At 37.7% G+C, this 17,734-nt stretch overlaps 1 protein-coding gene across 1 annotated transcript in view; it reads left to right on the forward strand.

Annotated features, from left to right (window-relative positions):
• Nucleotides 1-1,144: 1,144 nt before the first annotated feature.
• Nucleotides 1,145-17,734, forward strand: part of ADAMTSL3 (ADAMTS-like 3) — a 182,240-nt gene continuing 165,650 nt past the window's right edge. Inside the window, exon 1 of the mRNA XM_009994484.1 lies at nucleotides 1,145-1,219. Within this exon, the coding sequence (XP_009992786.1) occupies nucleotides 1,145-1,219 (75 nt within the window). The remainder of the gene's footprint in view (nucleotides 1,220-17,734) is intronic.

Below are 17,734 nucleotides of genomic sequence, written 5' to 3' on the forward strand. Positions count from 1 at the left end.
CCCAGACCGGGCGGTCGGGTTCAGCGGGAGCGGGGGTGGCCGCGGTGCTGGGCGAGGGTCGTTCGAGAGGGAGGGTTGATTGTAGAGCCCCCTTGGGGAGACCGGGCACCCACACCTGTGAAGTACCGGAGAACGAAGTGGGGCGGGGAGAAAAAAGTCTTCCTTCTCTTGTTACCATAGTTGATTGAAATCTTTGAATGACAAACGCATCCAGGAGTGCTGCAGGTTTCGTGGAAAAATGTAATTTTTAAATTATTTTTTTTTTTTTTAGGGAATAAATCACTTATTTCCGTAAGGAATCTTAATCATATTTAGTTGACAGGTGCAAGAACTGTTTGGATAGATGGTTTTCCTCTGGGATATCTGAACTTTTAGAAAGGAGTACATTTTTGAAGCAGAGATTTTCATTCACTTTGGGGCTTTGCAAAACAGTGGGGTAGTGGCTGGGAGGAGGGGGAGGAGGCTGTTTGTGTTTGCATGCATCATGTGTATTGGGAGTGCCTGGAACCTGAAATGAATAGTCCAAGGCAAAAATATGCACTGACACTAGGAATTAACAATTAGCAGCATTATTACATGATTTTTTGCTTCTTGGCAATTTTAAATTGAAGGTTTTAGTAAAAGTGACTGACAATTTTTGCCTTTCTCTGCCCTGATCAGTTAGTGTCTGAGCTGTTATGATCAGAGGTTTCAAGGGTACTGCAAATGACTGCTGAAGGTCCCAGGGCTGGGCTCTCAGCATTGAGTGGGTGAAAGTGCTGGAACAGTACAGCAGAAATCCTCTGCTCTTTGGATTTTACCTTCTGGAGATCAAGATGAGAGGGGTTCCCAATTTGATAAATTGACCTATATTCAGGAGATAACCAGCCTTGCCCGTTATTACCACTATTCCCAAACTTTTAATTTTCCCCCCTTTTTGTTCCCTAATTGGAACTACCTCACCCTGCAGGCTGTGCTCATGGCATGCACTGCACGTCTGCTCCTCTGGCCAGCACAAAACTCCGGTGTTTGCATTGCATTTCTTCCAAAGCCTGGTTCCATGCCTTTGACCAGTTTGCTTTAGTCATTGAAATTCTGGCAAAGCCTGCTTGATTTTGTTTGTAACTTGAAACAATTTCTCTTCGCAGAGCCCCAAAGCACAAGGATGGCCAGCCCTAAAGCCATGGGGCTCTTCTGGGAGATCACTTGGCTTGCTATTGCTATCTATGCTCATCTCCAGGTAGGTAATAAACTCGTTGCTGTTTTCATGCTTGGTCCTTTAACAGATGATCTTGCTACACACTTTGAATTACTGTTTTTTAAACAGAAAATTACTGAAGAAACTGCACTGTAACTAAGACACTCCCAATGAGAAGGTTTTCCTTTCATTGCACTGAATTTCAAAGACATCCATGTCAGAAATTAATAGTCTCTCTCTTCCTAGTAATCCTGTACCTGACTTTTCCAAATGGAAGCAAAGGGAGATCTTGCCAGATGTGTATTGCCATGGGTCTTTCTAGGCAACACAGCTGCTCTTTGCCCCCCGGGAGGTTTAGCACCTGATAAATGTTAAGAATACTGCAAGTGACAAGGGTTATATAAATACCTGGGTAGAAACATCTAAAGCATTGGAAGTCAGTGTCAGGGGGAAAGTGGTCCAAAATGGTCTTTGCTTCAAGTGTTCAATGAATACAGGAACCATGGAGGAAAACCATAGCTGCCAACTGATGTATTGCCTGACACATAAGCCTAATCAGTTCCAAGAAGTGAGTATTTCAAGAAATATGGTGTGCTGGCATGCAGCAGAGATGTTGTTTTAGTATGTCATTCTCTATACTGATAGTTCCCACAGCACAAAATGTATCAACGATTCTTCAGTCTTAAATACACCCAAATCCAGAAATCCTTAGAAAAAGACAGCTAAATAAACTGGAGATTTATTTATTTATTTAAATAAATAGCAAGATTTAAAAAATATTGTAGAAGTTTTTGACAGAAAAGTTTAAATAAAATCAGTGATACTGTGTTCTGTGATAGTTGTGTACTGTTTGTGCTATTGCAATGCTGAGAAATGGTGGTTTCAAACTGGAGCCTGGTGCACAGGGCATTATCTAAACATACACCCTGACTAACTTTCAATAGAAGGAAAATACAGCAGACAAAGGAAAATTCAAAGGCAGTATGAGGAACTGAGGAGCCTGTACTAGACAGCTGAGTAAGCTATGAGTGATTTAGGGTGGACTTTGAGGTTTAAGGTAGTGAAATCTGGGCTCCAACCCATGGTCAGCAGTCCTGCTGAGTGCTCTGTGTGCTGGGAGCCATTTGTCAGCTACCTGTTAATGAATGCCTCCTCTATCTGTATCATGGTTGCAGCTAGTAATGAAAGTACACTGGTTACTTGAGTCAAGGACTCACCATAAAAGTAAAAATTATTAGATTTCTATTAATCATGCAGTTAACTGCAGTGCATTCAGTGTATATCCAAGCAGACATGGCAACACTGGGATCTGCTTTTTGTTTGCATGTTTCTTATGCAAGAACAAGAATGTTACTTGTTTGCCATCTGTTCAGCTTGTATTTTTGTGTGCAAGCAGTTGAGTGATGCTGTAATAACCAGCCCTATAAATGCTCAAAGTAGTATGCAAAGCTCACTTAATAGTTTTGTTCAATATGAGAACAGAAGTTCAGAGAAGAGAAATGTCAGCTTCATGTTTAGGGCCTTTTGGTTACGAAGAGACCTTTTTTCTTTTGCAGTATATTTCTTGGGTTTTTTTTTTCTTTCATATTTTTCTTATTGTAGAACTGGAACCAGAGGCATAGTTTCCTCTTCTCTACGAATGGCTTGGCATGGCCTAATTTGTCTCTCTATAACAAACAAACCCAAACACATTGAAGTAATCCATAGGTTATTGTGAGTAGCTCTATGAACATTTCAATCCAGGTCAATTTTTTTGGTTTTGTTTGTCCTGTAAAATACTCTAATCTATTTAGTATATTTGAGTCATTAACACTGAATCCACTGGAACCAGAGGCATAGTTTCCTCTTCTCTACGAATGGCTTGGCATGGCCTAATTTGTCTCTCTATAACAAACAAACCCAAACACATTGAAGTAATCCATAGGTTATTGTGAGTAGCTCTATGAACATTTCAATCCAGGTCAATTTTTTTGGTTTTGTTTGTCCTGTAAAATACTCTAATCTATTTAGTATATTTGAGTCATTAACACTGAATCCAAATCTTGTAGGAGCCCCTTCTGCTCCTAAGTTTTAGGTATTTTATCATAATTTTAGACACATTAAAGGTATTTTATATTGCTTAACATAACATTTTTGGTATCCAATAGCCATTAATTCTTTGATTGGTTGTTTGGGGCCATGCTATATGGACCACACACAGTTGTTCTACCATAATATTCTACCATAGCTTCCACTTATGTTGGTTTTGGCTATTAAAGTGCTTATGTCTGGAGCTAATCAATTAGAAACAATTGGATGCTGGGCAAGGTCACAAGTCTATGTCATGTCACTTACGTGCAATTGATTAATTTCATCCTGCTTGAGGCAGGTAGAGAATAAAATAATGACCATTTAAAAAGAATGTGGTAGAAATGTGGTAGGAATGTAAGGCAAAGAAAACTTTAACATGAGAAGTTGTGAAAAAAAGGTAGCTGTTACTGAGAAGAAATGAAATTTAACTTTGGTTATAGGAGCTCTTCTGATTCCTCATAGCACAGTAACATGCACAGCATCGTGTTTAGCTGGACTTCAAACTGAACTCTGCCCTTACAGATATGCAACTATTTTGTCAAGAGCAGAGTAGTGGCTTCACTAGTAGGTAAGTTACATTTCATAGGATAACCCACTGAATAGCTGACCACTGCTGAGCTGTGTGTTCATCTGATCTGTCACCACAAGCAGGGGCATAAACTTGATTAAAGAGGAGATCACTTCCAGACTAGCCTTGGCTGTGTTCTTTTGCACACACAGAGCCTGTTTTCTCTGATATGTGCCAATATAAATGAAATAAATGAAACTGTGTTAGTCTGAAGCCAATGGTAATCTAGGCAAATGATACCTATGTGTTTTTCTTAAAAGCAAAAAAACCCCTGCCATCAAATGGTAGCAGCAACATGGAATAATTTAGTATTTTTAAATATTTAAATGATGAATCTATCAAAATAATTTACTGTATTCCACTGGCTATATATATTTGTGGACATTAACTAGATCCATGGCCTTGAATTTAAGTATTCATGTGTATTTATTGCTAAGGATGGTGTAAAAGGCGCCACATTTCTTATGTGGTAGCAGATGAGCTATCAATACTAGAGGCTTGAGAGAGTTAAGGTAATAAGTTAGAAGTGTTCAAGTCAAATTTTGCTGTTTTTAAGTTCTCTTGAGTATATATGACTCCATGTTGGTAATTGAAAAGACAGGATGTTCAGCCTGATAACTCTCTCTTTCTTAACCTTGTGATAACATTTTATTACATCATTCAGCTAGATGCTGTTATATTTGTTATGAAATGTATGCAAGGCTGTATATCTGTATACTCTTACTAACACATTAATGGCAGCAGATGGCTAACAGATTCATATAGACAAATATATATCATCAAGAATTTTACATATGGATTCGGTTTAGATTTATTCTCTGGTATGTTGTTTTCAAATCAGGAATATGCTGACATTTTCTTAGGTTCCTCCCATCCTAGTTAAACCCTCTACAAGTCAGTCCATTTCACCTCCAAAGACCATGGGGTTGCTAATGTCTGAGGAGGGAATAACAGCAAACACTATATTTGGATATTAAAGAAGCTTTAGCTCTGGATTTATATGGAAGGGAAAGTTTCATAGGTCACATATTCATTGAATAAACTTTTGGTTGCTCCCATGATTTATGGTTCAGCAATCCCTGACTGCATTAGGTTTTTTTCTATCTGTGATATTTTGGATGTAAAGGATATACATGCTGAAAACATTATCTTATTCAAAATGATTCTGCCATAACAAATCTTCCCAAAACTACCAACATAGCAAATGTCTTTAAGGTTGAGTTTTGCAAGGCCAAAAATCTGATGTCCATTATATGACATAGTGGACTTGGAGAGACCATCTTTGTGGAAAACCTTTGGAATATTGCTTTACAGTCACTGCATGTGTTGCACACTGATATTAAGAAAATAGATTATGATCTACATGCCATACAATAGTAATGATTCTTAAATCTCCAGTAACTTTAATAAACAATATGAGGATGAGATTTGCAAGTTCAGAGTTAAGTCTGAAGCAGTTTCACTTCTATGTAGGCAGGTTGCAATTCTGCACCCATCTGGACTTTTGCCATCAGCCTCAACAGGTCTGTGTTTTGAAGTGGTTCCTAGTTTGAAGATTGAAATGCCTCTACTACAAACCAATAACACTTCTGAGACTCTAGAAATGTTCTAACTTAAAACACTCATTGTTATTGACAAGGTTGTAACTCAGTGCAGCATTACCAGAAAACTTGTGTAAGTTTTTAAACTTGCTTCAAATTTATGACTAATAATGATCACTCAGCCAGTACTCATAGGATCTGAACTGCTGTTACCCCCAATTTACAATCCAAGAGATTTGACTTGCCAGAAAAATTGTGAAGAATGTCCTGTGACTTGAGACACAAACTATGCATGAATACTTATTTTACAAAATGTACTCATAAAAAATTTAAGTCAGCTATAGGAGATGACCAAGAGCACACATGATACTGGTGAAGGAGTCCTTTTACTCTCTCATTTATTTGATTTCATTTTCTCAGTAAATATTTTTATTGTAGTCATTATGAGTGATGCTTGCAGTGATACAATTTAGGAAAATCAGCTCAAGAACAGTCCAAACCTGTTCATTCTGATGTGAAAAAGGTGGTTTAGTCTCCATATCCAGCCAGGTTTCAAATTCTGTATCTACATCTTCAGACATGGGTATGAATTCTCTCTGTGATGATCATTTATGTAGTTCACACTAAAAACTGGGCAGAGATTCTCTAATCAGTTTTGTGTAGAGCTGCAAATTGCTGGTTTCAAATGAGGTATCCAAAGATCAAACACTTTTAGAGGAGCCTCATCTCTAGGAATAATCTCTTGCAACAGCCAGTGGCTTCTATTTTATCTCGAAAAAACAGTGAAGAAACTAAGGAATAGCTCTAGCATAATCTTTGGTTTTAGCAGATACTTGAATGCTGAGTCAATGATAATTACTAATTCAGATCTTCTTGGTGCAGATGGATCCTTCATATTCCTTACCAAATTGGGGCATAAATGACACAGGGTGGCAGTTTCACACACTGCACCAAATTCCATCCCTGCCTTTGCACACAGAAAATGGAGGTGATTAATTGTACTGATATTAAAGCCCTTTACTATTAATTTAGAAATAATAATTTGGCAATCCAAAATAATGAGTTTTTCTTCAAAAGAATGTATATTTTAAGAGCTGAGTCCTTTCTATTTGTTTTACTCTTAGAACCTGTAGGGTTCACATATTTATGTCTTTATCTGTAATTTTGGGCTTGAAGCTTTTCTTAAAATAGTTCTCCATGCTCACCTGAATTCAGGGCCCAGGGTTTAAGTAAACATCAACTATAAAGTGACTTTCAATTAAGTAGTAAAATACATTTGTTTTGTTGATAGTGGAAGCAGATTTAGAATTGTGCCTCTTCACTTGTTTGTATTGTAAGGCTATGCAAGAAATCTTTGAGCGTGAGTTATATCATACTGTGCAAATGCCAGTCACTGTGTTGTTAAGGTTTTAGATAGTTGATAATACTGATGATAAAGTCTTGTGGCTGCTTGCAGTCCACCACAGCCTTACTCCAACAATTCCAGTGTAATTCCTATTATGCAAAATCTCTGTAAAACAGAGGGAGCTTGTGCATGGTGAAAGAGTGGATTTGTTTTTGAAGTACAGTTTGCTAGTGAGCACAGCATTCCAGAAGAGACACTGAATATAGCCATGGCAACTCTGGAGAGACCCCTAAGACCCACATAGGAACTGTATAGTGCTGCAGTTCTGATGTGCCCTCTGCACACACTTTGTCACTGATAAAGAAGTAATTCCTTAGGGTTTTGAAAGCATGTATATAGCTTTCTTTCCCATAAGAGGAGAACTTTTCTTGAGATTAGCTGAAGTATGTACACTGTCGAGGGCTCTTGAATTTGAGGGTTATAGTTTCAAAATGGCCTCACTCCAGCTTCTAGGAGGATGTACAGTTCTACAAACTCACTTTTTGATGACTGTCAGCTAGGCAAGGATCCTAAACTTAATGCAGATATAGCAGTATTTTCAGAACTGTCTGTGTGATGGCTTTGTTTTGGTGATTTTTCAGTTAGATTTGAGATATAAGTTAAACACAGATGCTGCTAAGTACTTAGCTGTACTACTAGGTACTTAGCTAGATTTTTTGAAACAAGTGACAATGTAAATTTCAAATAATCCAATGGGAACCATTAGGTGCCTTGGACACTTTCAAAAGTCTGGTTAAGCATTTATTATCTCATTTAGCTGATTAAACCAAAACTTTCACCCTTAAAACTCTCTTGAAAGAATAGGTTTCTGGGTGTGTAAATTCTAGTACCTTTGTGTGTAGATATTTGATATTACTTGAGAAGTGCAAGTACAAGCATCACGTTTTCATAAAGGGAGGGCAGTTTTTGAAAACATGGCCTAATATATCCCTTCCAGACAGCATATTACATAAATTGTTCAGGAACAATGTTATTTCTGTTTCTAATTTTATATTTATTAGATTTAACATCATTATGGAGAGAAAATGAAAACAGTATTCTCAGTCTGTTTTGAGAAATGTGGTTTCCAAGAATTGTCAGTTTGTCATGCTTCTGGATCCACTAGAAACACAGTGAATGCAAGTCAGCTCGACTGAATTGTAAAACAATATTAAAAATGCATTTAGGATTGCAATTACTAGATAGTTGTTGTATGCTAACTGTTGTCATTTGTGTCACGGTGGGAGGTCCCAACTGAGTAATGATGCTGTTTCATAGCATTAAGTAAGTGGAGCATTTGTTTATATGTGGAAACATATATTTATTTATGTAATGTTTTTTCTGTCATCAGGTGCTTTGCCAAAAATTGAAGCTGCTTAAAATTTATAGGAAAGTCACTTGTGCATGCAAGCAGAACAGGGTATAGTTTATAGTGTGTATATGTGAAAGGACTTATAGAGGTTTACTCTGTAGTTAATGCAGACATAAAGAGGAGAGTTTGAGCTGCTTGATCTATTACCTTTTAGTATCATCAGAGTAAGATGACATGGGCACACCTGCACTGCCAAGGAATGTGAAGAATAAGGGATTGTGTCCTCTCAAGCTCTGATTGGCATTAAATGTTTCCTGGCCTGCACCTTGCAGAAGCTCTTAGAAGGCTGCAGAAACTGGCTTTATTCCCAGCTGGCTGATTCAGCAAGAATTTAACTAGGTCCAAAAAAAGTTTCCCCCCTTTTGTTACAATTTCTCTGGTTATATGTGTGGCTGCTCCAGGTCATCTACTGGGATGGAGAAGTGTGAAAGGACAATGCAAGTACTGGTTACAATACGCTCAGATTCACCTCTTCTCATGGGGGTTTTCCTTGCTTTTCCAGCTACTGCAGCCTCTTGTTGGACATAGCAGTGGTGTGGAAGCAGAAGGCTAAACAAGCTCAGTGCTCTCTGTGGATGTGTAACAAATGAAATATGCTAAAATATGGTTTGGCTTCCTCTCTTGAGAGTCTCTTTTTATTGGATGTTTTCAAGGTCTCATTACTCATTTGGTGTTTTGTTTTCTTGAGTCTCCAAATAGTTTTAAATTGTTCCCTAGTGGACTAACATGGCTGTTGACTGAAAAAACCAATAGCTTAGTAGTGTCTTGAGTATTGCCTACTTGGTAGATGACGTTCTAGTTGGAAACTGCCAGGTACAGCCCACATATTAGTGATTCTTTCAGCTGATCTCATCAACACTTTTTTTAGAAAACAGAAGAGGGAATGCATCTGCCACTGGAGACACATGTTTGCTATGCAGGGTTTTTACTAATGCCAGCACTGATAAGACTGCTAGAACAGGCTCAGTTTTGTTGGTCTGATTTCATATCTGTATTCATATTAATACAAGGCACTTTCTTGTGACTAACAATTACACTTTTCCTCCATACTCAGATGAGTCTTTTCATGAAACAGCCAGCTCAGAGCTTGGTTAGCAGTTAACCGGGCAAATTGAATGGTGGGAAGTCTATAAAGGGAAGGTGTAAAACATAGCAAAGGGTATCATCCTTTCACCATGTGAGCTCCTGGTCTGCCCACACTTGAGTACTGTATACAATTCTGATCCATTTCTGAACAGGGTGGAAAAGCTAGACAGGATCAACTGGTAACTTGTTTCTTCCAGTGGCATTAAATACAACATTCAAAACAAAAACATGTGTTTGTACTCCATGTAATGATCTTTGGCACTCCTTGTCATAGGGTTTTCCTGAGTAGAAGGTTACATGGATTTCAGGAGAGGCAGGACGAGTACTGGGAAGATCCACTAAATACTAAAATATAGACAAAGCACAGCAGGCTAAGAAAAGTAGGTGAGTCCAGGAAAGTGTTCCAGGGAAGTACTGCACATACTTACTCTGGACATGCTGTTTGGGTGTCCAGTTATGACTTCTGTCGGAAGCTGATGGGCTAGGTGGATCATGGATCTGCACTAGTTCAGCTCTTCCTAAGTAATTTTGATGTTCTTTGGGGGTCTATGCTTGAGTGTTCTTGAACTAGAAGTTGGAGCCAATGCCTAGACCAGCTGTTACTTGTGACATTGTTTAAAAAACAACATTAAAGAAATACATTCTCCAAGCTCCAGGTGTATCTGGAGGTATATCCTTGGATGCATAAGAACTTGTTCAAATCTGCCTAGGTGCCAACATTCTGAGCTTCTTCATGTCTGCCTGGTGCATTTATTTTTATGACATTTTTTTCTTTACAAACATTTTTATTATATTTCTGGTGCATTTTCAAATTTTAAAGTTTTGGAATTATTTTTAAAGTATGCAAGGAAATTTGGCTTACCTTGCTTAATTGCTAGTTTCTTGTTTTTAAACAAACACTAGTATTTCCTTGAGCAAGATAAATAGAGAAATGGCTTCTGATGTTTTGCTAAATAAGGCTTGGCTTAAATTCCACTTTCATTATGTGGTCAGTCCTTCTGTAAGGCACACATATTCCAGACATTTTCCCTGCATGAGTGAGCACTTGCCTTCACCCCAGTGTGAAACTGTGCACCCAAATGCTTTTCCCATTTCCTCTTCCTACCTCTCAGTTTTATTTAGTTCAAATTTAGAACACAATAGGTTGGTTAAAATTATAAGCCTCCAGAATGCCATCTTAATGTATGGGTTTTTACCATGCAGCTGTTTATCTTCTACTAAGAGGAAACTATAAATGTATTTTTAATGCCAGGAGCTGGGCTTAAAATGCCATTACTTATCCAGTGGGAATAGATTTGAAAATTAGTAAGCAATTAGGTCAGTAGGCAAATACATTTTATTTAATGTTTCAAGTCCCATGGGCATTTCAAATATCCTGTTAGCATCACCTGTTCTTAACTTACAACCTTTTAAATCTTTACCTAGTGTTAAGTAGCAGTGTTACTTTGAAAAGGAAATTTTCCTGTATATTTTAAATTTCTTTTTGAGCTGTATTTTAATGTTTTTAAAAAAACAAACAACAAAAAACCTGCATAGTTTCTCCAAGGGCAACAGAGATGTACTGGGAACATTAAGCTTTTCTTGGAGAGAATGTCTTCCTGTAGATAACCATCTTGAGAAGGGCTTTAACTGGGATAACAGAACATGTGGGACTTGTTCTGATCTTTTGAACTTGCTTAAATTATGTCCTTAACAAACATCAGTGATGTATTTGTTTATAATTGCTTATTTTTCTTGCTGAATTAGACCTCTGTGAGCCATCTGTCATATGCCACATAGAAGCCACTGTTTAGAAATAGGGAAAATAGAGAACTGTAAGCTTTTTCTTGTTGTTTCAAATGTGATGGCCAGTCTTTGAGAAACATGAAAAACATCATTGTCCTCTTCACCTGTATTATAGGAATGTCCCATCATTCTTCATCTGCCAAAGTGTGCATTGGATCAGTGGTAGTATGAAAACTCTCAGCCTAGGCACTGTAAAACCTCACTCCTGTAAAAGGTCCAGGCTGGAGAGCCCCTTGGACTTAATTAGGTTACTGCACCACAAGGGAAACCTTATTTTGTAAAATTCAGGCTTTCTACTTCAACAATACAACATTCTGCACTTGAATAACAGTGCCAGTGAAGTCTACAGGCACTATGTGTGAGACATCAGTGGGAGTTTTTCCTGAGTGAGACCTGCCCATAGGAAGAAAACTGAGGCTGAATTTCATTAGTACTAACCAGCTGGTTATTATCTTTCCTGTTGTGTGGTGTGAATCATTTCATCTCCACATAGCTGCTAAGGAGAGGTGGCATTTAAATCTGTATCTGCAGCTGTCAGTTTTCTTGAAAATTATCTGTATTTATCTATCTGGGAAAAACAAGGCAACATTAACAAAAAAATATAATTTCCTTGTTTATAAACCTTGCAAAATTTGCAGGGATTTCTATTTTTTTACATGTGACTTTTTTATCGTGTGTCATTGAAGACCATTTTATCAAGTGTCCTTGACCATCCATGTTGGCAGGAATTTCTCCAGACTACTGCAGAGGGAAATATCAAAACCAGCCTTTAGAGCATGCATGCTATTTTTCAGGAGAGCTGAAGCAGAACATGGAAATTCACTTTTTAAAATTTTGTGTGGGTTTTGTGCCTTCGCTGTGTTCAGGAGATTCCTTTCAGCCTTTTAAAGGGCTGCATTCTCCACTGCATGGTGCAGTTCTGGTAATGAAAATAGAGGGAAACACAAGCACACCATCAACAAGGAAGATAGAGAGTTGATTTCTACATGTAGCATTTTGTCTGTGCTTATGAAAATTGACATCATGGTGTTGGAATGTTGACTGTGTTTTGCATTTTGATAGCTGCTTTTACTGGAAAGCATGTGTTTCAAAGGGAGTTTTCAATTTTTATATGTCTTTGCCTCCATAATAGTCCAGTCTTATTTTGAATGTAGACTTCAGCTATGAATAAAATTTAACTCGTGAAGTAAAAGATTCCTTTGGCACAAAATCTGAATGAATTACACAAACATTAACCAATAATGTGCATGTCTGGATCAGAATAGTCAATACAACCCTTGCATTTCACTCAACATTGTCTTAGTCCGTTAAAAATGACTTACCTTGAAAATAAGGATACTGAGTTCTGAGCACTTCTTCTCAAGAAAAGCTATATTAAGTATGGAGAAAGCATAGTTGGCTGCACAAAAACAGTCCTTTATGTGGATTTTTCACTAATGCGATCTCTTAGCTCCAGATGGATCTGTGAAAGAAGTGAGCTGAGAAGTGAGGAAAACAGGCTAGCAGCAATGAAAAAGTGGCAGTGGCCCTTCATCTTGAGAGTAATCTTGCCAGATGAAATTGGCAAAATTAGATTAGATTATCTTTCAGTAATGGGCTTGCCTCTCCCTTCAACTTTCATAATAGAACTCATTTTCCCAGAGTTTGTGTTATATGCTCTGTAGAAAGTTGGCAATCCAAGTTTCTCATGTCATCACTCTGTGCAGTCTCCTGAGAGAAGAGCTTCCTGGTACAACATCCTTGCACCTGCTAGTTCTTTCCTAGCTCTTCTCAAAATCAGACCTCCCTGAACCCTTTCACAAAATACTCCATGCTACATAAGCAGTTTAATTTTTATAACAATGTGATTCCCCAAGTGATAAGGGACAGATCTAGTTCCATTAACCTGTCCTTGCAAAGAAGGTCCCAAATTCTTGGTGGTATATTCAGTGTCTAAGATTGATAGGTTTGAAAGAGTTTGACATGTGCAGTTTTCTGAGAAATTATATCTGCATCTTCAAATTAAATCAAAGGCAGACCTTTAAGGTGGTGATGTGCAATGTTGAAAGCCTCAACTCCCTGCTGAAGTTTGACTATTCCTGTATGTATACTATATGGAAATAAGTGCATGTATAGTGCATGCAATTGCACTAACGAAGTCTCAGGAATGAGATTGTCTTTAGTTGGGTTTTAGTCTAAATTGTGTTAGATAACTGCAAGCTCCTGAAGCACTCTTCTCTGTATAACTTACAGGACTGCTTATAAAATACTACACAATGGTTCACTCTTGTGGTCTGTTAGTTGAGAAAATAGACACAAGCAGATCTTTTTGCACAGCTAAATGAGTATGTGGATTAAGAAAAATGAGGAGTGCTGCTTCATGTGAAAAGGTGATGCAGCTTGCTGGGCTGAATACCTGCTTGAACTGCGGCTTGCAGTGGTATGATTGGTCTTGTAAAATGGACATCAGCTTCCCTGCACTATCTTAAATTTTGTCCAGCTTTTAAAATACTAGTGAAGCTAATCTACATCTGTTTCTCTATTTGGAGGGCTGCCCTAGGAGCCTGTGCTGTTTGTGTGGGCTGCTAGCACCAGATGATTCCTGGTGTAGTCATTTTTCTCTCTGTGGATTTGCATGAGAGTTGGTGTGGTACTCAGTTCTTCTGCAAGGTACTGGAGATGTGAAGGCTTCTCAGTAGGCTCAATCTATTCATGGCTGTTATGGAGGGCATGTAAAAGCTCACCGTTTTCAGAGACATGTAAATTGGCTCTGAGGGCTCTCACCTGTCTGTTATTTTCCTGTATCTTTTAAATAAAAAAAAAACACTTAACAATTTAAAAAAAATTAAATATTTCTTCTTAATATTTAATCACATTTTGATGTGAACAGCTAACTTTCCATCTGAAATATTCAATTCTTAGTTGTCATGATAGCTGCCTATGACTTTTGTTGGTTATTTCTAGAATCCTATTTCAAGTACAGCAAGATTTGTGTAAGTTTTATTGTTAGGGGTGAAATTTAAACTTTATTAGGATTAAGTGTTTAATAGTATAATTTGCTGCCTATGTTGCAAATATAAATGGCTATGAATAGATCCTCTGTAAAAAAAACCTAAACAAACACTTGATACGTTATGTATGGATTTAAATCCAATATGTTGGTTTCTTTAACTAAAGGAAATTATGAGAAGAGGTTTGCAGAGAAGGGTTTATTCTATTAACTTCAATTTCTTTAAAACATTTCTCAGCTAGAGCTGAATTTGCTTTTTGTGTTTTGACTTTGTTTAAAATGTTCTGTACATAACTTCCTTTGTTCCTTGGATATTATTCTGGATATAGTACAAATTGGCTGTTTTTCATACACTTGAGAGGAGAAAAATATTATTGGTAGTAGGTGGAATATTTATTTAAGTGGGGTGCCCTGTTTTTCTATTTGTCCACTCACAGTAGACTTGAGGATTTAAGTGCAAGGTTTCCTGTTGTATTGCTGGAATTTTTAAATGTAATTTTTATACCTTTTAAAGAACGAGAAGAAAGGCTCTCCCTTTCCTACATGTCTCTTCAGCCCCCAGCCTCTCAGGATGGGGTAGTACAGAGCACATTGATTTACAATAGGTATCAGGTTTTGGCTTAAAGCTAAAGAAGTAAAAACAGGAAGGCATCACAGCCTTGTGATTTCTCAGTCTGCAGGAGGCATTTGATTAATGTGTGAAATGCTGGTGATTGGTTTGGATTCTTAAGGCTTTTAGACAATTTGGAATGATTTTGTTTGTAAATGGGAATTAATAGTTTGGGTTTATTTTGAGATTCAAAGACCATAATAAATCTTACAAGGGCATTTTGACTTGGAGATTTCATTATTGTCCTATACTTCCTTCTAAAGTGCGTAGGTGCTTTTTTGAGGACTTTATTTAAGTAGTTAATCAGGTTTTCTTCTAGAAATCGGTTGTATTTTTTATAGAACAATTTGCAATCAGCTCCTTCCTCTGTTATTAAAGCTGGAGTAACACAAAATGACGGGAATTGTGGCATGCATCATCTTAACTCTAAGGAAGAAAAAGCACATAAGGAAGAGGCAAATCTCAGCAACTTTTGTTCTATTTTGTTTTTTTTTTAAGGACGGCAACAAATTTCAGACCTTGTGTGAATGTGTAGGATTCCCTTCCATGTTTCTACCAGGAACTATAAAAAGCTTGTATAAAGGCAGAGAATAATTACAGCCTGAGCCAGGCCAGCAAGTTGGCTTTTTTCACTATAATCAGGATAAAAGAACATCTCTCTTGGCAAAAAGAACTGGACTCTGAAATAGAGATGTTCTGGACTGATAATTTCAAGTACAGCCAAACTTGCAGAGAAATACACAGGTTAAGATTTATGCTCAGGCCTTGTTATTTTAAATGGATGCTGTTTAGGCTTTATATAATAATATTTTACTCTGCACAGAGTGCAGAGGAAAACAGCCCTGTAAAAAGTGCAAGTGAAAACAAGACTTCAGCACTGCTTCACTGTGAGAGTGAGATGATTGTTTACAATTTGTAAAGCACTAGAGAATGCCAGCAGATGAATAATTAAGCAGGACAAAAATAGATGAAGTGAATCATTAAGAGCACAGTATTTCACTACATTGTGTAGGTTCTGCTTCAGTAGTTTATAGTGTCATGGTTGCCTTCAGTCTGAGAAGTCATAGATTTGTAGGGCAATAGGAATCTTCTACGATTAAATAAAAGGGTAGATGAATTTATTTCCCTGCCTTTGCAGAGTCCATTGTTCTTGGATTCTGTCTGTATTTTGAAAAGTCTTAAAATGCTAAAGACAAACATATGAAAATCTGGAACCATGCTAAAGCTTTAGATATTGAACTGTTAGGGTTGGCCTCCTAACTCACATTAGCTTGTACTGGCAAACTAAGAGCTGACTGTGGATAAGAAAATTCAGGGGAGGTTATTGCCACAGATCCATCCAAAACTGCTCTGGAATAGTTGAAAAATATTCTGCAGGAATAGTGCCTTTCTGTAAATCTTTAAAATTAAACTGTGCTGTCAAGAATTCCATTTAACCTTACGTGCAAATGGTAGCAGTAAAAGAAGAGCTGATAAATATCCAGGCACTGGATATCTGTTGCACTCTTAGTTAGAAATCAGGTGTGTATTGGGAACTCTGCACTTCCCCTTGCCCTGGCGGTTTTTAAAAGTAGTGGAGTATCACTTTTGTTACAAGAGGCATGACAGCTTCTCAAAAGACAAGGTCAAGTGAACAAACCAAGACTGTGTAACCTTTTAGAATTCAGTATATAAAAGCTAAGTTTGAAAAACCTGTTCCTTAGTAGCTGTCCTACTTCTGAGGAAAAAGTGGTGCTTTCTGCTTTGAAGCAGGGGAGGCTGAATGACTCACCTTCTAAAAGCTGTCTGTGTCACTTAGAGTTAATTACTAATTTTGCGTGCAAGACAAAAGCATTAGGAGATTTTGATTTTACCACCAGTAATGATAAGAACCCATCCCTCCACAGCTTTTCCTGTATTGGTCAAGGTAGGAGGACCTTTCAGTAGCTTGATGACAGCCTTTACTTCGTGCCTGGTCGTGTCTTATTTTCTGTTACAGGCAAATTCCATGAAATGCCATTAACAAGGTACATGCTGAAGTGTTATCACCCCTACAGTTAGATTCTTCTAACTGCTGGATAAGAGAAGGAAACTAGACATCTTATCTTGTTAGCCATCTGCTGTGCTTCTGTAAGCTCCAAAGCAGTATTCTGAAGGAGTAAAATTCTGTTAAATTTCCCGTAGAAAGATTATCATTATTGGAAAGCACTGCATGACTTATGTCTCAGTTCATTTGTCCTGGGAGCCATCCACTGTATGTACACATCTGCTTCTGTACACCCACACAGGATGGGAAGATATTCCTCCACAGGAAGGTCTTCCGTTCCCTCAGTGTGCAGGTGGTATGTTTTGGCAAATCACGTATTGTGGATATGGTAGCTAAATTCCCAAGATTAATACACACATAGTGAAGGAATTCACTCAACTTCAGCTGTTTGAATGAGAGTGCAAGATGAGTTACTAGGAATATAATCACATGACCATCTTCAGGCGTTCCTCCTGTGATACCTGTTTTAATAAGTTATACTGCTCCTGGCAGTATACCCTGAGAGACCTAAAAAGGTAAGTTAGTGAGGTCAGTCACAGTGGAGACAGTGCTTAAAATTTTTAAAAAGAAAATGCAGAGCTTTTAAGAGGGTGTTATACTTTTTTAAACTCCAAAACACTAGACGACCTCTTGCCTTTGAATGACAGATGTTGTTCTGTGTTTTCCGTTCTTCATCCTTTTTCTGTTGTACTGTTCAGTGAATGTCTTTGTAGCATTTTAAAACTGCTTAATGGAAGTTTCTTTGCTGGTCATGGAAGATGAGTGATAAAGTTGTGTTGAAACTATCATGATTAGAGCTGGCATCCTGTTCTGAATGAGCAGTTTCTATTTTCATTTTAAGTCTGACTTGCTCAGCTGTGTCCTTTAACATTTCAGCAATTCCAGTTCATTTGGAGGATTTATTTAATTCTTTCCAGCTACAGTTCTTGTGTTTATCTTTTCTCACCTCAGTAAGAGCCCTTTCCCCTCCACCATATCAGTCCTCCAGCATTACTATACACATGTAGAAGACTCAAAATGAGTCATTAAACTAATGACCATTAGTCTTAACAGTTGTCAGTGAACAGATGCCTGCAGTGCCTGTCATGTGAGCTTTTAATTGCTCTTTTTCTTTTTTTTTTTTTTT

Source organism: Chaetura pelagica, unplaced genomic scaffold (genome assembly GCF_000747805.2).
Source record: "Chaetura pelagica isolate M959 unplaced genomic scaffold, ChaPel_1.0 scaffold222, whole genome shotgun sequence".
Lineage (NCBI taxonomy): Eukaryota > Metazoa > Chordata > Aves > Apodiformes > Apodidae > Chaetura > Chaetura pelagica.